Source organism: Sus scrofa, chromosome 5 (genome assembly GCF_054392235.1).
Source record: "Sus scrofa isolate SSC_HxYL_T2T_F1_AM1 chromosome 5, Sscrofa_HxYL_maternal_Yorkshire_Landrace_v2.0, whole genome shotgun sequence".
In the NCBI taxonomy this organism is placed as follows: domain Eukaryota; kingdom Metazoa; phylum Chordata; class Mammalia; order Artiodactyla; family Suidae; genus Sus; species Sus scrofa.
The window spans coordinates 75,913,003-75,934,826 of record NC_139387.1 but is presented as its reverse complement, the minus strand read 5'-3'; the positions used below and the strand labels follow the sequence as shown (position 1 = coordinate 75,934,826).

At 47.9% G+C, this 21,824-nt stretch overlaps 1 protein-coding gene across 3 annotated transcripts in view; it reads left to right on the top strand.

The window, feature by feature from the left end:
* Window positions 1-20,828, top strand: part of DCP1B (decapping mRNA 1B) — a 52,297-nt gene extending 31,469 nt beyond the window's left edge. For 2 of the 3 annotated variants that reach the window (XM_003355609.5, XM_084957211.1), the window contains 6 exons: window positions 6,101-6,167; window positions 8,487-8,640; window positions 15,389-15,517; window positions 15,810-16,493; window positions 18,244-18,492; window positions 20,603-20,828. In XM_003355609.5, coding sequence (XP_003355657.3) covers window positions 6,101-6,167; window positions 8,487-8,640; window positions 15,389-15,517; window positions 15,810-16,493; window positions 18,244-18,492; window positions 20,603-20,683 — 1,364 coding nt within the window. In that variant the 3' untranslated portion in view covers window positions 20,684-20,828. The remainder of the gene's footprint in view (window positions 1-6,100; window positions 6,168-8,486; window positions 8,641-15,388; window positions 15,518-15,809; window positions 16,494-18,243; window positions 18,493-20,602) is intronic. The other variant, XM_005664125.4, reaches the window with a different exon arrangement.
* Window positions 20,829-21,824: the final 996 nt, after the last annotated feature.

The window sequence follows — 21,824 nt, the reverse complement described above, 5'->3', positions numbered from 1 at the left end:
AGGGAGCTGGTGACAAGACCCCACCACCACAGCTTAAGCTCAAGATTATCAGATAAACTTGGGTGGGGAGAATAAAAAGGACAACATGAGGAGCACCCCGCGCTGTGAGCATCTGGGCGGTGACCACGTTTAATTAAGCCGGAGCAGTGAGCGCTGTCATAGACGTGCCACGAGATCTTGACATCTCAGGTTCCTGTTCTGGTCAGCAGACACCTGTTGAACTTGCCACATGCTGGACATCATGTGCTCAAGTCCTGCCCACCAGGACTCAGGTCTAGTGGAGGGCACACTTCTGCAAACCCTCAGTCATGTGCTTTTCTCTAGCTGGAGGGTGTACCAAAAACCGTGGGAGCAAAGAAACATCTGAGACCGTTTCCCCCTAGAGGAGCCTTGAAGGAGCAGAAGGTCTGGGGAGGGAAGACGCCTTAGGGAGCGCAGGCTCGTGACCCTGCACCCTGGGGGCTTTGGGGATTAGCCAACAAGGTTATGGACAAAATGAAGATATAAACTTAAATGGCCAACAAAACAGAATGAGTTGTTCCAATTCGTATTTACTGTTACCTGTGACTTTTCCTACTTCCTAATTTTTTAAATGTTTATACTCTGTTAAACCTCCTAGACTAAAGCTACTTTCCCTTGAAATAAATAAAATTAGAAAGTTAGTGTGTAATGAGGAAGATTCCATGAAACCTTTCATGAACCTGGGGGTGGGGGTGGACCTGAAGATTCCCATGGGGGATCTTGGTCTAGTTACGTGGCACGCATTTGTTACAAATGAGCACATTTTGAAGGATAAATCCATCTTGTTCTTTGACGATAAAACTTCTCATTTGTAGTTGGAGATCCATATTAATTTCATCCAAAGTAATGTACTGCTCTAGTAGAGAGGCTGCTTTTGTTGCTGTTGTTTATGATGTTAATTTTGTAATGAAGTTAATTTATTTCACAAAGGGGAGGTGGTTTTTGCTTCACAGATTGTCTAGGTTTTCTACTGTTTCCCCCCAAATGTTCATGAGTATTAGTCACTCATCAAATAGAAACTGCTTCTCGTCTCCTGTGTACCTTCTAGTATTTGGAGGTCATGGGACCACTGATTTGTGAGGTGCAGTAAAACAATGTCATGTGAAAAGAACCAGACCAAGATAACAGTGCTATGTAGACGCGAGGGGGCCAGTGCAGATTTCCTTTTACAAGATCGTGTCCGTGTTTGGACAGTGAAGCAAAGGCAGACGGTGAATGAAAGAACATTGCTCTGAAGGCATTAAAGAACGCGCAGAAGGATCGTGGCCTCAGCACAGAGCAACCAGATGGGGAGAAGTACCAAGTTAGTACGGAGCAGCCCCCCAGCCAAGCCTGGGCACCGCGGTCCTGCCCACAGACCCGACCAGGCACCCCACCCCCAGCACCCCAAGCACCTGGCCTCTCGTGCCCAGCTACTTCCCGGCATCCTTTTGAGAGTTTGAACCTTATTTTAAACAAGTCAGATTCCCATCTCTGATAACCAAGCCTACAAATCAATCAAATGTGAAAATTGTGTTGCTGTTTCTTTATATATTTCGCTTGTCAGGCTGGGAGAGGGGCATATTTTATGGAGACAGGTTGGACTGGGACACATGACCGTGGCCGTGGCAGACCTCCTTAACTCGTGACGGGGGGGGGGGGGGCTGATCCACACCCCTGCACCGCCTCCAGCTCTAGCGTTCCTCCGCCCCATTTCCTAAGTGTTTAACCAGCTTGTGATCTTTCGGAAGGCTAGTAGCAGTGTGTGTGTGTGCTTCCTACTGAACACCCAGTGCCCAGTCACCATCATTGGGCTCAAGCTGTAAAACTGGAACTGGATAAATGTACAATAATCCAAGAAGTTCTGTATTCAAGCAAAGTCTCAAAACAAGTGTTCACACCAAATATATGATGAGATGTTCTTGCTCCTTCCATTGTTCCACTCATTTGTGAAAGACTTCAGGAAAGAATGGAATTTGAAGGAATTTTTCAATTTTTGGCTATCTTTAAGTGCCCAGGAGAGGTTTGTGTCATTTACACTGCCTGGTTTCCATGGCTTTCCTAGTAAAAAGAGAGGACTTAAACATCTCCTTTGCTGTATATTGACCAAAAATATATATATATTTCCTATCCTTTTAAGAGAACTTAGATTATTTTTAAAGCGCATGAGAGCACCCCGAATCAAACACCTAACCCTGCCTCCTTCACCTTCACCCCTGCAGTTGTGGCCTATCTACCTACCAACTATATGGAAATATGCCTTATTCTTGAAAGTTGCACAAACATTAGAGTGAATCCTTTACTGAAAGATTGCAGGCCATCTTCATGATTTGGAGTTGAAAGTTGTTTGGGGTCAAATATAGAACAAATGATACATGTCTTAAGAGAATAGATTTATAGAAGTATTCATTAGGAACGTAATCTAGGCACAAGGTAAATTCCCAAGAACTTCCAAAGTGAATTCCATGCACCATGCTAATGAGAATCAACAGTTTCCAAATGAGTGTACAATTAAGGACATTTGATATTCCCTCTATAAACGCTCAACCAGCCTCTTAAAATTTGATCAGCTTTAGGTTTTTTTGCTGGAGAAATTAAAAAATATTATCACATCCCACCAGCTTGTTTCTCTCCCCCTCTCCCTCCCCCTCCCTCTCTCTCTCTCTGTTGTACCTACAATATTCAGACAAGAGGTCTAACATAGAAATTTTGCTTTCCTAATCTTTCTTGAAGAATTAAAAGGAAAGTAGACAGTGTCTAATACATGATGTTATAATAGACCTGTCTAGGCGATGTTACATTGCCTGTTGCCTCAAACATGGCTTTTCTCAACTGAGAATTTCCAAAGCATGGCATCAACCAGGGCAGTGCAGTTTTAGGCAAAATTGCAAACCCTGCAGCTCATCCATGTAAGGAAGATTGCCCTGAAGATGTGTTCTTAGCACAGGGGAGTCGAGTTCCAGCATTATTAGACTGTCATAGAGTAAATTTCAGCAGGGCCTTCTGAGTCTTGACTCCATTTTGGGGTTTCTTACCTTCAGAAGGGCTATAAGAAGCGCCGAGCTGAGCCTCATGCACCAAACTGCCCTTAAAGCCCACCTGGCTCTGGGCCAGGCGGCTGGGCAGCGGCTGGTACCCGGCCGCTGCAGACGGGATGAAGGCTCGAAACATGGCCGGTCTGGACGTGCTGTACACTTCTCTCTTGATCACCTTCTAAAACATGGAAACTGTCCCTGCCGTGACATCTCAGTGCCCAATGAGCCTGTGTCCCATATCTCAGGGTTTAGTTTACAGCAATCACTTTAAGTTTCAGAATTCCAACACCACACCTTCTTTGGTCCTCTTTAACCTGGTCTTTTTCTTTCTTCCCTCGGCACCCGCTGCCTGCACCAGGCTGGCCTCACCTTGTGGCCGCCCAGGAAAACTGAGAGTGAGATGTGATGGTTTCTGTCAGCCGTCAGCTCATCACCTCCCAGGGGGTGACGGGCTCTGGGTTTCATAGTTGCCACCAGCCACTTTGATGCCTCCCCCTTCCCCCGGTGCAGGAGAGCGATAAGTTTATCCAGGGCAACTCACCGCCCTTGCCCCATGGAATGTGCTCGTGTCGTAAAACTATTTTAAGGAGGAAAATTTAGGCCCAGTTCAATATCTTATCTTGGTGCTACCTATCAGTAGCCAGCACTGTTGGTAAATCTGTTTTCACCCCCCTTGAATTTAACTTTTCATTCAAACTATGTATTAACTGGGATGACGAGAGCTGTTCGAAAACGATCCCATTTTAATCTCAAAGTCGTGTTGCTTTAGAGATAAGTGGTCAGGTGCTAAGGAAATCTCTGCAGCGTCTTGGATAACCAGCTGCTTCACACCCAGGCTCCCCTTCATCCTGCCTAACTTGTGAAAGCTGTGTTTCACCGCCATCTCCCTCCTTCCATCCCTGTCAGTTTCCCTGTGGTAATAACATCTTCAAACTGCTTTTCTCTTTGTATCAACAGTTTCCTTGGCATCCTCTCCTATGAGAAGCTAGTTCCTTATGTCAAAGGCCACAAATGTGTAACATCCCCCCAATGGCACCCAAAATATTTCTGCTTCTGTCTTCTACTGATAAGACACAAGTGGCTATCCTCCCTGCTACTGGGTTTCAGATCTCTTAGTTGCGTGTTTTTCTCCCCTGCTACTACCACTCTTCTCCTCTGATAGTTTTGGAAAATTCATTCTCCAAGGAAAGGAAGTTTTCACTGTAACCAAAGAATAGAGCAGGATCCTGGTTTTGTAACTAGGATTAAAGCCTCCAAGACGCACATCATCTTTAGATTTTCATGGCCAAGTGCCCGTGATGCAGTCCACCCACTCAGGAGAACACGGGGATGTGGGCCAGCCTAGGGGAATCTGTGGAGACACCCAGCATTGGGAATTAGTGTCGATGGACCAGGGCAGCCTTGAGTCAAATTCTAAGGTACTCTTTTCATGATCTTGGGATGAAAGAATTTCTTTGTGATATTGAGGCTCTCAGCACATAGGCTTTCCAACGCAGATATTCTGTTTTTAAATGTCAGTATGTCAGAGAGTATGCATACGTATTTCTCGGAAGATACAACAGTCCCATTCAAGAAAAAGCTGGGTTTTTTTCCATTCCCCCCCTCTCCCGCCACGTGTAGGTAAGATAAAAGATTCCTGGTGCACTAATTACATGAAGAGTTACACCCCCTTGCCACCTGTCAGCAGGCTGGTAATTCAGATCTATAGTTTCCTTTTAAAGACATCTGCTTAATCCTGCTGAATAGCATTGAGAACTATGTCTAGATAGTCATGTCGCAACAGAAGAAAGGGTGGGGGGAAAAAACTGTAACTGCAATGTATACATCTAAGGATGACCTGACCCCCTTGCTGTACAGTGGGAAAATAATAATAAAAAAAAAAATAAAGACATCTGCTTAAAACAGCACTAAAAGGACATTTCCTGTACCTTTTGATATCAGAATCTTTACTGACAAGACGCAGAAATGCCACACTGAACCATTGGTTAGGTGAGCAGGGGAAAAAAGTTGTCAAAATATTGCAGCTGTTTTAATGACCAAATAATATTCACATAATTAAATATTTTGCAAGTTTACATTTAAAAAATAATTTCCTTTTAAAAATATATTTTGTTGGTTTTTATCACCACATGTTAACAGTGCAGCTATTTTCAGTGAAGGTTATTTTAAATGTGTTTGTAGTTAATGTATTATTTATATGATTAATACCACCAGACCCACAACCGGATATTTATCAGTGTGTTTTGGAACTGTTTAGCCTTTGCTGTAAAAATGGCATGGATAGGCACATGCTAAAGTATATAATTTATTTGAAAATTCTTACATGTATCAATAGCAGCTACATTACACCACATTGTTCTTTCATCACGAAGTCATTAAGCCATAACCATATCTAATCTTTCAGCAGTTGTAAATATTCTGTGCAGACATTTTGAAGTCAGAGGTTTCTTATTGAATTTTGTTTTTCCTGCTCCCTATCTTCGCTTAGGGCTTACAAAGCCAGTCTTTCAGTTAACCCCCTCTGGGAGAAAGAGGAGGGCTCCTCTCCGCTTCCAGGCCTACTTTGTACATCAGGTTTCCGAAAACTTTAAAGACAGGAGTTCCCAGTATGGCTCAGTGGGTTAAGGACCCAATGTTGTCTCTGTGAGAATGCAAGTTCAATCCCTGGCCTCACTCAGTGGAGTAAGGATCTGGTGTTACCAGCATAGGTCACAGACGCGGCTTGGCTTGAATCCAGCTGTAGGCCAGCGGCTGCAAGCTCCAATTTGACCCCCAGCTGGGAACTTCCATATGCCAAAGGAAACGCCTAAAAAGAAAAAAAAAAAATGAAAGTGGAATATGCTCACATGCGGGCACGTGCGTGTGCGCACACACAAGCGTGCATAGACCCTCTATAGACTTCTCCGTGGGCCTAAAAAGCCCCAGTGTGAGGTGTTCAAGCTTTAACTCGAATGACTGGTTTCATTTATTCAGTGAGTTTGTATTTCCTTCAAGATGGAAAGGAAGTTTCTTTGCATCGTGTAGTTTTGAAGATGCTCATAATTTGCTCGATGTGTTTTTTGCAGTGTCCATATATGGAATTTGGTTTTATGACAAGGAAGAATGCCAAAGAATTGCAGAGCTTATGAAAAAGTAAGTGCTGCAGGCTAAGTATTTGTCAGGACCTGGTGCTTTTGTTTGTATTTCTAAGTGTGTTAACCACACTGTCATCTTAGCAGCATACACTTCTTACAGCAGTCCTTTTCACAGTGGTTAGCCAAACAGTCACTATTGCTTAATAAATAAAAAATAAATAGGAGTTCCCATCGTGGCTCAGCCATTAACAAACCTCACTGGCATCCATGAGGACACAGGTTCGATCCCTGGACTCCCTCATTGGGTTAAGGCTCCGGCTTTGCTGTGACCTGTGGCTGGCAGCTAGGTCAGCAGACATGGCTAGGTCGAAGACGAGGCTCACTCAGATCCTGTGTTGCTGTGGCTGTGGCGTATGCTGGCAGCTACAGCTCCAGCTGGACCCCCTAGCCTGGGAACCTCCAGATGCCGAGGGTATGGCCCTAAAAAGAGAGAAAGACAATCAATAAATCAGTCAATCAATAAAAAGGATGACATTTTATATTTCCACTAAGTAAAGTTATAGAATGGTTCACCTCATTTTTTCCTGCACATGTGAAATATGTTATATGAATTTTTCCCAGATGGCAGTTTTTCCTTAATATTATCCTCATTTGTAAATTAGCAGTTTTTTCCTTTGAGGTGTCGTCAGTGAAGAGAGTGTCCAGAGCCGTTCTAAATGGCTGCCCTGTTTCCTGCAGCCCTGAGCCTCTCCTCTACCTGCTCCTGTGAGGCTCAGACTCTGCTAGTGCTGAGGAGAGTCTGTGTTTTCAATTTTTTGGAAATCCCTGAGCTAATACCAGTTTAGGGATCAGTAGACGTCTCTCTCTCGTGACTAGTCTCTTTTTCTGTTAATCACATGATGCCTTGTGATTAGTCCCAGCCTGCACTTGGGGAAACTTAAATTCCCATCTGCCTGTCCCACTGTCAGCCCCACCGATGACACTGAAAGGAGGCCCAGGGCAGCATGCTGTCTCCCGTGGGGTCTGTCAGCTCTGACCAGTTCTTGAGCCCCAGGGCAGCTTATAGGGAGGCAGGTCTTTCCCTGCATTCTCACAGACAGTTTAGTGCCTCGAAGGAAATGTGTTTCTTGCCTGTGTTGTATCTGTGCCAACTGGACTCGTCTGAACACAGAGTGGCTCCGTCTGCAAAAGAGCCATTTTTCAGTTTTAAATTCTGAATCAATGAAATAGCTAAAAAGTGACCCCAAAATATGGACTGTGGTGAGCACTTTTTTATAAATAAGATTGATTTCTGGAAAACCTAGCTTGTGATAGCTAATTTTAGGTAACTAGCTCAAGCTGCAGCTGGTGATTAAGTGTGTTCAAACCAATATTTACCACCATAACAACCGGTTCCTAGAACATTCATGGTATTGTAAACTGCAATGGGTAATAATAGCAGGATTTCATCTAGATTAAAAAATACCCTGTGGCTCAGCCCGGGCGGGGAAAAATTCTCAGCATCTGCAGGGATTACTCAACAGCTGGGGCAGGAAATTGATCGTTGAGCAATGAGCCTCCAGTTTGTGTGGATTCCAAGCCTATTCTTGTTAGCATTGAACCTCTCAGTAAATTCTCAGACCCCATCACTGTCACCTGTCACCATAGACTTCAGGGCAGTTTTAGTGGAGGTTCAGCTGCAGTTGGAGCTCAGAGGGAGGGTGAGTCCCTCTCGGTGTGCCTGTGCCCTGCAGGAGCAGTCCGCCTCCCCTCTGTGCTGTTTTCCCGAAAACGCAGACGCTCCTCTTTGCTGCTGCTTCAGTGCCCTTCTTCTGGGCGGAATCTTCACTGTGTTTCTAAACTGGCTGGGACATGGGATCAGAGGATCTGGGATCAGCCCTGCTTTGACTTCCAGGCACTTTGGACCGAGGCAAAAATTCGCTTTGCCACGCAGTTTGCTCGGTGTTTGACAGCCCTGAATTGGGTTTCCTCAGCAATACTGCATCCTTTCAAATGCCTCCATGAGGAGCTGGCAAACTTTTTCTGAAAAAGACCGGACAGTGACTGTTTTTGGCTTTGCAAGGCCACCAGGTTTCTGTCTCAGCCACTCAGCCCTTCCCTGACTATGTGGCACCTGCCTACAGACAATGCATAGACAGGTGTCCTTGTTAACTTGCCATAGAAAACAGGGGCTGGGCCCCACCCCCTCCAGATTCATCCATGTGGTCAGTGTACTCAAAACTCAACTCCCATTTTCCTTCTCTCACTTCCTAAGCAGGCTTATTTCTAACATGATTATAACAAGATAATAACTGGGTGAGAATTGGATGGTTTAAAAAAACAGTTGCACTGAATTGAATTGGCTTTTCTTATGTGGCTTTCCCCTGTGTTTTAACAGCCTAACTCAGTATGAACAGTTGAAAGCCCACCACGGAACTGGGGCAGGAGCAGCAGCCAGAGCAGGAGGCCCCACGATGACCCTCGGTTCAGGGGAGAGCAGGGAGGTGGACATCCTACGAATGCTCACCAAGGCCAGGGACGAGTACACAAAGGTGAGTCCATCTCCCCTGTGCACCAAGCCAGACAAAATTACACACCATAAAGTCTTTACTGGCGTTTAATAGGCTAAAGACTGGTTTTAATTGGCTTAAAAGGCAGCATGAGAAATCAGTAGCCTTCATGTATACAAATAATCTCCATTCAGAAGATGTGTTGGAAGACTTCACTGACGGTATCAACAAATTCATAGAAAATACTTCGGGGGAGTTCTCCAGTGGCACAGTGGGTTAAGGATCCAGTGTTGTCACTGCTGTGGCTCAGGTCACTGATGTGGCACCAGTTCGATCCCTGGCCCAGGAACTAATGCATGCCAACAAAAATGCTCTTGTTGGGGTTAGCAGATGCAAACTATTACATTTAGAATAGATAAGCAATGAAATCCTGCTGTGTAACACAGGGAACTATATCCAGTCACTTGTGATAGAACATAGTGGAAGATAGCATGAGAAAAAGAATGTATACGTGTGTGTGACTGGGTCACTTTGCTGTACAGCAGAAATTGACAGAACATTGTAAATCAACTCTACTTATTTATTTATTTATTTATTTATTAGGGCTGCACCTGTAGCATATGGAGTTTCCCAGGCTGGGGGTCGAGTTGGAGCTACAGCTGCTGGCCTACACCACAGCCACAGCAACGCTGGATCCTTAATCCACATGAGGATCAAACCTGCGTCCTCATGGCTGCTAGTCAGATTTGTTTCCGTTGAGCCACGATGGAAACTCCTATACTTTAATTAAAAAAAAAATTGTAAATGCTCTGGGGTAAAATGAACAAGAAAGGAACACAGCCTGTATGAAATATTTACTGGCTCTCCTTGGAGGTACTAGGACACCAGAAGTAGGAAGGAGAATTAGCCTCTTCCTCTCACAGTTGCTGGTCAGTGGGAAAGAAGCAAGCATTTATCCTGCCTGGCCAGTGGCACTACCTAACCGGTTGATGAGGGAAAGGCCTTCTGCCCAAGACCTCCAGCTCTTACATGTGGATGGAACGATAGAACTTAAACTCCCAGTGAAGTAATTGACACGGACGAAGATGATCAATAATGTTAGTGCCCTGAGAAGGGTTAATGGAAACTTGACCACCTGCTGAACGTGCCGAGCTGCCCACCACCATGTAACGTCAGGTACTCAGCACCTCTTCAGGATGTGCTAGGCAAAGGAGCTGCTACTGAGTCTGTCTGTAGCACTGACTCAAGGGGATCAGGCAGGTAGGAAGCAGTCAGGACAGCTGACCAGGCTTCTGCAACCTGCCTCGGACGTGATGGTTAGAGGTGCGCTCCTGGGGGACAAGAGCTTCCCATGTCACCTCTGTGCCCCGGTCACCCTCAGAGACTGGCACATGGCCAGCAGCAACCCAAGGCTGTTGAATGAACATGAACAAACCACCTCCTCCTGTCACAGGGCCCCGATGTGGATGCCTTCTCCCCAGCTTCCATCAGGAACAACGAGCTCTGGATCCATGTTTTAGTTTGTTTAATTCTTCAGCAGCCATTAAAAGATATTCCATGGAGTTCCTGTTGTGGCACATCAGGTTAAGATCCAGTGTTGTCTCTGACAGCGCTGGTTCAATCCCTGGCCTGGCCCAGTGGGTTAAGGATCTGGCATCGCTGCAGCTGGGGCATAGGTCGCAGCTCCAACTCAAGTCAGATTCAGTCCCTAGCCTGAGGACTTCCATATGCTGTGGGTGCGGCCATTAAAAAAGAAAGAAAGAAAGAAAGAAAGAAAGAAAGAAAGAAAGAAAGAAAGAAAGAAAGAAAGGAAGGAAGGAAGGAAGAAAAGAAAAAAAAGAAAAAAGATATCCCAGTGACTTAATTATACTTTAGTAGTTGTGCCGTTAGATATTAATCTTTGTTTCCAGCCACACCTGCAGCATATAGAAGTTGCCAGGCCAGGGGTTGAATCAGAGCTGCAGCTGCCAGCCTACACCATAGCCACAGACATGTGGAATCCAAGCCACATTTGCAGCCTACACCACAGCTTGTGGCAATACCGGATCTTTAACCCAGTCAGCAAGGTCAAGGATCGAATCCGCATCCTCATGGATACTATGTCAGGTTCTTAACCTGTTGAGCCACAACTGGAACTCCTTAAAGTTTTTCCTTTTTTATTTTTGTCTTTTTTGTCTTTTTAGGGCCACACTTGGGGCATATGGAGGTTCCCAGACAAGGAGTCGAATCAGAGCTATAGCTGCCGGCCTATACTACAGCCACAGCAACTCAAGATCCGAGCCTCATCTGTAACCAACACCACAGCTCAGGGCAATGCCGGATCCTTAACCCACTGAGTGAGGCCAGGGATCGAACCTGCAACCTCACAGTTCCTAGCCAGATTCGTTTCTGCTGTGCCACAACGGGAACTCCATCTTGTTTTGTTTTGTTTTGTTTTTGTTGTTGTTGTTGTTTTGAAATTAATCTTAAAGGTGACATTTTCACCCTCTGGGAACTTAAATTCTGTGAAGACAGCATAAAAATGGCCAATAGAGGAAAAATGCAAACACTGAACAAAAATTAATTTCTTTCTTCTCCCTCTCTCCTCTAAACGCACACACACACACAAACACACTTACTGTATTGTTTATACTTTATGACATTTTGACTGGGGAGACTGCCCCTCCACAACCAGCCAGTTATTGGAGATGGTCCAGGGCCACGCCAGAGCTGGAGCACACCTGTGAGCTGGAACACGACTCCTGTCTGCCAGTGTGCCTGGAGGCAGTATCCCTCTGCACCATCATCTCACGGCCACTCATGTCATTTGCAGCCCCTGAAACTATTGAGACCAGCCAATCCTCTGGTGCAGAAACCCCAACAGAGGCTATAGCCTTGCTTCCCCTCACTTTTGCTTTCTGCTCCTCTCCTGGAGACTTGCTTTGGGCCACCCCTTTGTGCCATACCCACAACTTGCAGTGTTTTCCCCTCATTTTCTTTGGCCTTCAGAATCTCCATCTCCTGTGGGGCCCTGTAAAAATGCCACTTCTTACATGGCGTTTTCCCAGATCTCTTCATTCGAACTGATTATTCTTTTACTGAACTCGCCAGTCAGTTACTCCTTGGAAGGAATTTTGTTCTTCCTCATTTGTTATATTTACAGCAACCTCTCCCACTGCACCTTAAACTTGTTGAGGTGGAAACAGTGTTCTATTCATTTCCCTGTGGATTGCTTCTTACAGTGTTGACGGGAAGTGCCGACAGGTGTTGGATCAGTGCTTTCCTGTAAAATCAAATACATGTTATCTGTGTAGTGTTAATTGCTCCAACTGTGAGATAAATAACAGAAGAAACTATTCCTTCTGCCATGGGCAGCCAGGCACTGTCATGTCAGCGTCCAGAAACACCTGCATGCTCAGTACTCCTGAATCCGCATGCTTCTCGGCTTCTCACCGCGCAGTGCCGGCCCCAGGCCTCCCTGCCTTATCTTCCCACCACCCTTGCAGATATTTGAATCTCCTCCCAACCTGAGCAGTATTTGCTTCCTGAGCCGCCTCCGTGCCTTTCCCCAGGCCACCCTCTCCTTAACCTGTCGGCAGGTCCAGTCTGCGAAGGCTCATGTCTCCTGCTCTCTGTCCATTGTGTTGTTTCTGGTCTCCACCAGCCGTAAATGCCCCAGGAAGTCCCCTTGAGCAGGGCAAGCCCTGCTCTGCACTCGCCTTCCTTCTGTGTCATCTGCTCCCAGCACACATGGACATGTCCAAATACGTGGGGACGGGGGTAAGGGGGTGCCGATGTACCAGACGGGGACATGGAAACACCGTTTCCCTCAGCACCCTGGCTGTGAGGACATGGATTTCCCGTTCCCGGAAGTGTTCACAAAGAGACAGAGCGCTGATGCTGGGACTGTTACCTAAGAACTGCACTTCTCTGGATGAGCATTAAACAGAATGACCTCTGGGTGACTTCTCCAACCCTAAACCTCTAGAAAATCCAGAAAAGGAAGAGAAGGAAACATTTGGGGCTAGAGGTAGATGATATTGATAAAGTAAATCCTTGTGACACCAGATACAACTTTTTACATAAGGTTAATACTTTGAAAACCTGTTTTGGCCAATATTTTTTTTCCCCAAAGAAATAACTTTCTATGAATCTGCTATAAAGTAGCAGGAATGTGAACCTGAGCCTCATCTCCCTCACCTCCTCCCCGGTGGCCTTGTAGTTGGTGGCCAGGTGAGCAGGAGGGTAACTCAGGAGGAAGGGCCGCAGGGCCAGGGGGTCTTGTGCTTCAGGCTGAAGTGCTGAGCTTTCAGAAGTGGACCTTTTTGAAGACTATGCATATGTGACTGACTCGCTTTGCTGTACCCCTGAAACTACCACAACGTTGTAAATCAATTCTACTTCAATAAAACAAAATAATACTTCCACACTTAAAACCACTTTGTGTTTTGTCATTTAAGGAGAGATAAATAGTTGTCTTCTAGATAGAGCTGTGACTTATTTATGAAATTAGAGAAATGATTTTGTCTTTTGACATTCAACGAGAAAAGTTCAAGAGTATAGGAAAGAAAACAAAACCACACGTAATCCTGCCACCCAACGATGTCTGCTTTTAGCACTTTTAGTTCATTTTCCTTCAGACTTTTCTCCCCTGGTAGATAGATGTGTTCGTGTGATAAAACAAGATCGATCATGTGACATAGTTTCTTTTGTTTGTTTCTTTGTTTTTGTGCTTTTTAGGGCTGCATCTGAAGCATATGGAAGTTCCCAGGCTAGGGGTCGGATCAGAGCTGCAGCTGCTGGCCTACACCACAGCCACAGCAACATGGGATCCCTGACCCACTGAGTGAGGCCAGGGAGCAAACCTGCATCCTCATGGATACTAGTCAGATTGGTTTCCTCTGCGCCACAACGGGAACTCCCCATGTGACATAGTTTTAAGGCTTTCAAGAAGCGCCTCAGGTTCCCAGTGAAGAATTCATTATGCACTTTTTCCAACTCTGTGTATTTTTCCAAGTATTTTAAAGTTATTTGGGTCGGGAGAAGCATAGAAAATTAAACAACTGGAAAATGAGCTGCAAACGATCGAGGTCAGTGGTGTTTAGTTCTGAGCAGTTTCAACATGAAAGTGAAGCTTCATTGCTGGGCTGAGAGTCAGTTGTGGTGACACAGAAAGCAGCTTCTGGCCTCTTCCTTAGGGAGTGTTGTCTGTGCGCGCACAAGGGGAGCCCGCAGCCTCCCGCCCAGATGCACCTGTGCAGAGGGGAGTTGTTTGCAACACAGAGGCCCTGAGCACAGAGAGAGCCCCTTGCCAACAACATGAAGTCTGCAGCCAGCAGGGGCGGAGGCTTTGCCGGCCAACCTCTGCTCAATGGCCATGTCTCAGGCTGTACTCTTGTCTTGCTTTGGTGATTCAAGTCTTGAAAACTCTGCCAGTGGGTCCTGCAGTCACCATTCACCAAGAAAGAATTAGAAATAACATAAAGTGACTTCACGTGCTGTTTAATACTAGTGCCAGATATGCAAATGATTGGCAGGATTCTTGGTGGAAAACAGTCTTTTGTACAGTTACCTTTGCAAACCTAGGTGAGCGCGGTGGTAATCTGCCCCATATCCCTACACGCTCAAATAGAAAATACAGCCCAATGACGGTGGAGTGTACTGGAACCAGGGTCCCAAGGGACAAGCTTGGGTTCAGAGCTCACTCCCCATCAGAGACACCGAGAGGTGTCTTCTGGCCCGAGGCCACGGTGTGTGTAGAAGCTGACAATGCCATAGAGAGTGTGCAGTGCGGAAGGCAGCATTTTCACAGTCAGTTCTGTGTGGTGTTTCCATGAGGGATTCACGGACATCACTGCTCTCTGTCTGTTAGGAATCCCACTGTGTGAGCAATTGCATGGTTGGTTAGATTAATGTGTGATAATGATTCAGTATTTGAAATGATGAGACGTGTTCTTTTTCTCTGTGAAATTCTAATTTGTACTGAGTGGTTCAGAATACTCAGGTTCGAATTATTCCATTTATGCAAAAAGCCATTTATTAAATAAAGATGATTTAGTAATTTTTAAATCAGTGGTTTGAGTCAGCTTTATAATAAAGACCAAAAACGACTAGTCGCTTTGAGGGTGCAGCTTTCCAGTATTAAGTCAATAGCTGATGGTGAGCAGAGCCCGAGGGACCCAGACGAGGCGTTGAGGGGCAATCCCATCAGTTTATTGCTAAAGAGCAGGAGTCCCTGTGTTTAAATTGCTGGACCCACAGCCTTTAACACCTTCAAGCATCTCAGGGCCCCTAGTCCCCCTACCCCCCCAGGTCCTGCAGGCTGACACTGTGGGTAGTATTTTAGGGCGCTGCATTGTGCAACTAAGAAAAATTAAGTTTGAATTTGATTTATGCTCAAACATAGCTCATATCAGAGGAGAAGAGATTTTCCTTTGTCCATGGAAATCTATTTAAATACCAACTAAATAACAGAAGGAAGGTATGTTCTTTTTAAAAGATTAAAACGAGTTCCTGTCGTGGCTCAGTGGTTACAAACCCGACTAGCATCCATAAGGATGCAGATTCATCCCTGGCCTCACTCGGTGGGTTAAGGATCCAGAGTTACTGTGACCTGTGGTGTAGGTCTCAGAGCAGCTCAAATCTGGCATTGCTGTGGCTGTGGTGTAGGCCAGCAGCTGTAGCTAGGATTAGACCCCTAGCCTGGGAACCTTGATATGCTACAGGTGCGGCCCTAAAACGTCAAAAAGATAAAAGATTAAAGCTTTCTTTACACCAAAAAATGATTCAAATTTTCTTTTTTCCATTTCAGTGTAAAACCTGTTCTGAGCCAAAGCAGATCACCAGCTCATCTGCCATCTACAACAACCCCAATCTCATCAAGCCGATCCCAGTGAAGCCCAGTGGAAACCGGCAGCAGCGCATCCCCCAACCCAGCCAGGTGGGGTTCCTGAGAACCCTTTGCCCAGGGTACAGTTGGGGGTGGGGGTGGGGCTATGCTGTTCAGGGTCTCTAAGGCCAATCCAGGAAAGAGAGATTTCAAAGTAGAGATTTTTTTTACTATTATTATTAATTTACTCATCCTAGGAAGGGGTTATAATTGTCACTTGTATTATGACTAAGCTTTTTCATCCTCTCTAATTGATTCTTTGTAATACAAGAAAAGAAATCGGGTAGGTAAGTTGTTTCATTGCCCCCTCCCCAGTATAACCAAATGACGTCATTTTTTCCAGACCTTAGACCCCGAACCTCAGCACCTGTCCTTGATGGCTCTCTTTGGGAAGCAGGACAAAGCTGTGTGTCAGCAAACTGTGGGGCCTCCACAGACCCCTCACCAGCAGCTGCAGCAAGAGAAGGGGGTTCAGCAGGGCCAGCAGGGGGTCGTGCACTCCATGTCCTATGAGGACCCCCGGAGACACTCACCTCTTGTTGAGAAGCAGCTCTGCCCCGCCATCCAGAAGCTTATGGTCAGGAGTGCAGACCTGCACCCGCTGTCGGAGCTGCCAGAGAACCAGCCCTGCAGAGATGGAGAATCCTGCACTGGAGCCGCCCAGCCCGGGTCCCCCTGCAGCACACTTGGGGCCCCCAGGACGCAGAACCTGCTGGAAAAGCTCCAGAGCAGCCCCAGGACTGCAAGCAGGTGTGATCCTGCTGCACCTGCACCCTCCAGCTCGGCCACCACCCCTGCAGCCCCAGCACCCCCCGTGCCTGGCAGTCAGGCAGTGGGCTCCAGCGAGGTGTCCCCGCGGGAGCTGCTGCGGAAGCTGCAGGGGGCACAGCAGGAACCGCCAGTGCCCAGCCGCCCTGCCTTGGCAGCGAAGTTTCCCTTGGCCACTTCCAGCGCCCGAGCTCCAAATCCCTTGGAGTCCTGGAGGGACCAGATCCCCTGCAACGAGAAGCAGGCTCCGCTCCTGCAGGTAGGTGTCTGTAGAGGTGGGAGGTGTTGCCAGGGACTCTGTGTGTGCAGCTGCGGGCCTGGTTGCGCATCTCCTTCCCTCTTTTCCTGCCTGGGAGAGAATCTGTCTTTGCTCAGCAATCCAGGAGCCCCCCTCAGAGATACTTCTCTCCTAGAGTCAAGTCTTTGTGTTACAAGGCTTGAAGGTGTGGATGAGCATGTGGGGAAAACCCACATTTTTGACTTCAGAAACTTAGGGTCTGTTTTGAGGTTCTTCTAGAATGCCAGCTCTGACCTCATCTGGTTACCTGGGTCCACAGTAAATTACTGCGTGTTTGTTACCCAGTAAGTGTCTGAGCACTAACCGCGTGCCAGGCCGTGCTGCTCAGGCTGAGGAGACATGGGGCTGGGTGCCCTGCCACATGGAAGCCTCAGCCCTGGTGCTGGAAGTCAGCAGGAAAGCAGGTCACTGCCCCCGGGAGGTATAGCCTCCCCTCCGTCTCAGTGGGTGTGGTGGAACGGCAGTGGGAGAGGGAGAAGAAAGTGCTGCTGACCCCTGACACACACACCGATGGCCAGAGAGGGGGAAATACTGTAATTTTTAGAAATGTTCTGTCCTGCAGGGAAGATGGTTCTCTGTGGTCGCTGGTAGCTCAGAACAGTCAGAAAGCCAGAACTTCCCCATCTGTGATCACCACTGGGTAACATCTGGAGATCTGACTGGCTTCCCTTTCCATTAGGATTGGTACAAATTCATTGAAAATGCACCAGGTTCAAAAATTAGGAGGTTTCCCCTGTTTTTAGTATACATGGTTATCGGTTCTCCTGTTGTGTTCCGACAAGTAGCTTAGAGAGGTGCCTCTGGAATCTTTCACTTTGTGAAAACAAGATGCACAGTTTGGGTCGCAGTCTTGGCATCTATGAGACCAGGGGCCAGAGTTCTTGCCTCACCTTTAGGAAGAGCTCACAGTGGCCTGAGTACCTGCTGCCGCAGAGACAGCGGCTGTGCCGTGCTCGCTGCTGCTTCTCTTTCATAGCTGGGACACAGGAAAGTGGGGGTGCGTGGTTGGCCTCGTGCTCTGCGGGTGCACACCCTCCCGGTGCCCTGCTCCCAGAGCGCCCACAAGCCCTCCTTTGGACCAGCGTTCTCAGCTTTTCCCCTCAAAACAGCAGTGGGGACAGTTAAACAGACAACCCGCCTTCCTCCTGGCCACTTCCTGCCTGGGAGAGACCGAGGGAGTGGTTATGAAATTACTGCAGCCCCCAGGTCACCGGCCTTTATGCCTTGTTCTCCTGAGGTCTCTGGGGCTTCGGAGCCTGACAGTAACACTCTTTCTTCTCACCTTACCTGGAAACACATGAGAGGTGGCTGTACGGGTCACATGGAGTCAGCTGTCCTGTGAACATCTGGAAACACTATTGGAAAAGTCGGTTTTAGGTCTGGTGCCCAAGAGAGGCAGACAGCCCCACCCAGAGAAACAGGTCACCCCAGTGCTGCCCCTGAAACCTGAGGCAGAGAATCTGGAAGTGGGGCGAAGTGGGCCCCCACACCCTCCGGTGCCCGATGAGGGGGGCCCTCATAGCAGGAACGTGGGGCCCTGGCAGGGCAGTGGCTCACAGTCAGGCCAGCAGGCGCGAGGCTGCCGGCAATGTCCAGGGAGAGTGGTAGATCGTGGAGCCTGGTGGCTGCCTCGAGGAGCTGTGAACAGAAGCCTGTTTATGTCCACACCCTCTGCCCCTCACCCTGCCATGTCCATGTCTGCCCCCCGCAGGTCCTTTTGCCCCAGCGCATCCCAGCCGCGGTGGCCCCATCTCTGCTCATGTCCCCCATGGTGTTCACACAGCCCACCTGGGCCCCGCCACAGGAGAGGTTCAGCGGGCTCCTGCCCCCAGGGAGCCAGGACCCAGTGGCCACCCCCAGCGGCCTCCTCCTGCCTCTGCAGACCCCGGAGCCTCCTGGGACCCCCAGCAGCCCCCTGACCAAGCTACAGCTCCAGGAAGCTCTGCTGCATCTCATCCAGGTAGGAGCCCCTCCCTCCTGCTCTAGCTGCTGACCCGCTGGCGCCCTGAGGTGCTGTGTGAGCCATGCCAGCTAGTGCTTCCCAAGAGTAAGACGGGGCTGAACCCAGGGCTTCAGGGCTCAGCTGCTGGTGAGTGTTAGGAATGACTGTGGCTCTGAGCCTCTCAGCCCCGCAGGGGGTTGTAGTTCGGAGAGTTGACCAAGCCCTCCAGCTGCCACCTGTCAGCAGAGAAGGAGGCGGACACTGTGCAGTTAAGTGCATAGGAGGCTCCAGGTCTGCAGGGCCCCCAAGCAGCCCACTGCTGCCGGGAGCTAGATGCATATTGAGGAGAGAGGTGTTTTGAGCCCATGGCAGCAACTGGCTGGGGTGGCAGTACCAGCTGTGACAACAAAGAGCACGTTTTATAGATCATTTTGAAACCTGCCGGTGAAGGCAAGGTGGGATGACATCTCTGTCAGCCACCTGCCTCCCTAGTCCCTAGGAGGTAATAAAACGGTAACACTTGCACGGAGCTCTGTGCCAAATACTGTTTTGAAGGCTTTACCTGTGTAGAAATCCTTATACAGCAGCCCTGTTGTGTTGCCCTGTTTGGAGAAAAGGAAACTGAGGCTGAGTGACTGGCCCAAGGTCACGGGGCCAGCCTGGCTCCTGAGCGCCCTCCCCACTGCGGACGGAAGTGCAGTGACTACAGGCCACACCCCACACACTGAGAGGCCCTGAAAAGTGGGTGCTTGTACCCAGACACACCTCCCACGCATCAGTTCACGTAGCTAGGTATCTTTTAGGTAGACAGCCTTTAAGATTGTGTGGGACTTTGCTTGGCTTTGAGAGAGCAGGCTAGCCTTTTCCCAGCATCTCATCCTACTCAGAGAAACATCCTGTTAGTAAGGATATTTCTTTAAAGATAACATATTTCAGAGAGAAGGGAAGGCATGGCCCCAAAATTCAGCCTGTGAGTGTGAAAGCAGAGTGGCAGGCTGCTAAAGAGTGGCAGTCGCTCCATGCTCGCTCAGAAAGAATGACGTTTTCCACCTTTCCTAGAAGCCACTCGTGATAAGTTCATGAGCACAGACGGATGACATCTGTAAACTTCTTGTGAGAAATAAACAAAACCCCTTAAATTTGAATGTGAAAGTTCCATATTTTGTCTGGCTTACTCCACTTAAATAACACTGTTCCAAAGATTTCAGTGCAGGAACCGAGACTCCTGGACCTTGATAGTTAGAGGTCATACGTGCGTTCCCGCCCCTCGACCTGCGTTTTACTTTCCCCGCGTTAGATGAGCTGTTGAAAGTCAAGCCTTCTGCTTTAGTCTCCACCTGCTGTTAGGACACAGGCTCATGCACAGACCATGTAGGAAAACCAGGCTAGCGTGGCTCCCTCTCCCTGCCTGAGACTCTCCCTGCGTGAGAACGATGCTGGCCCTGTGTGTGGAGGCCAAGCCAGAGTGTGAGACATGGGTGAATTGCCAGAGCGTTAAGGAATTGGGTGGGAGGGAGACGGCTCCAGCATCAAACACAAAAAACCACCCATGAGCCCATGGTTCCCTCGGCCCTAGTCAGGCACTAGAGCCCAGGCCTACCGTCTAACGGCTGCCTGCTGGCTAAGGCCAGAGCTTCCCATAACCATAGGGGGTTGCACTGGCTCTGATGAGATGTCAGCAAAGCACACCCCAAGTGAAATCTTAACTTACGCTCCAAATGAAATTCACCCCAGTAGGGGACTCAGGGGACTATTTGGAGCCACCAGCACCCTCCTCTCCAGGCCAGAGGACTCAGCTGGATCACTTCCTCCCCATACAAACTTCTGAGCACCGTGTCCTTCCACAAAGCAGACCAGGCTTCTCGGGGGCCAGCCCTGTTCTGTGCAGCCCATGAGCACTGGCTGCTTCACACGCTGACCACTGAGAACCAGCAGTTGACCCTGTCTGGCCTTGCCTGCAACCCCACTTAATGCTCACACATGCAATCAAAAACCACCAGCTGCTCGCACAAACAGGTAGAGGTGAGCATCTTAGGATCAAAATGCCAGTTCAGCTCCAGACAGAGAAAGCCTCTGGTTTCCTCCAACCAAATCACATCCCCTTGGGTCTCTTGATTTTATTTTCCAGAATGACGACAGCTTCTTAAATATAATCTACGAAGCTTATCTCTTCAGCATGACACAAGCGGCCATGAAAAAGACTCTGTGAAAGCAAAACATTTTAAAGCTGATTTTCAAAGTCCTCCAGCTGCAGGTTCTCTCATATCCATGTTGTTACCCTAAATGTTTCTGGTTTTTTTTTTTTTAAAGAAAAGTATGTATTATATGAAGTAAAATGTTTCAGATTTTTTTCAGTCAAGCATTTTTTAAATTACGTCCTTCAGTGCGCCTGGTACTAGGAATTGAGTGGGTAGGAAAAGTCCTTTGCTCATATCACACAGTAAATGCCAAGCTTAAATGATTTTTTTTTTTTTTTTTTTTTTTTTTACACATACTCGGCCATTTCTAAACAAGTTATCTCTCCATGGGAAGGGCTCTTCTGGGAACTTGGTGTCTTTTTTATTAGCAGCTCTGGTTATTTCTGGAACCTGGAGAATGTGCTGACCACCAGGTGGCAGTGTCGCCCCGAGACCACCAACAGGCCTCGCCAGCCTCACCAGCCTGGCACCTAACAAGTGAAAGTAAACCTTTCATTTGTAAAAATCAGTTGGCCCATTCTCCCCAGGCCTTTGAAGGGAAATAATTTCTAAAGGTATTTATAGCTTGTTCCTAGGGGGTGGTTGTTCTAGGAGTCCACAAGTGGCCCAGATTTCTATGACACTTCATCTATCCCAGCTCCTGTCATTTCTTTTGGACCCAACCAGCAGAAGCCTGCCTCTGCTTCCAAATGAACATTTTGTCATTTTCAGCAAAACGTGCTGAGAGGAAAGTCACAGAAGATTTTAAAGCCATCTTTTAGCCCCTTCGGAGAGGCAGTGGGTTGTTGGGCTCGGCGAAGAAGGTTCTTCAAGCCGTGTAGCAGACGGACTTCAGTTCACGGAGGTGAGGAGCTTACTCTTGGAGAAGGCAGGAGAGCCCTCGCCAAAAGGAGTCAGCTTGGAAATTATCCCCTGCTGAACCTTGGTGATAAACGAAGCTTTGCATTTCCATGGCCCTGTTTATTCTTGGACCATAAAAAGATCTCTAGCCGCCTGCAACAGGAGCCGGCTTCATTCTCATCTTAGAGGTCATAGGAGGCAGGGGAAGCAGATGTCCTTGCAGCTTCTGATGCCCGGATGTGGGCTTGAGGCTCAGACCTGATGCAGGCACTAGGCCAGGCCAGGGTCTCCGGTGGGCACAGGAGCATGCCC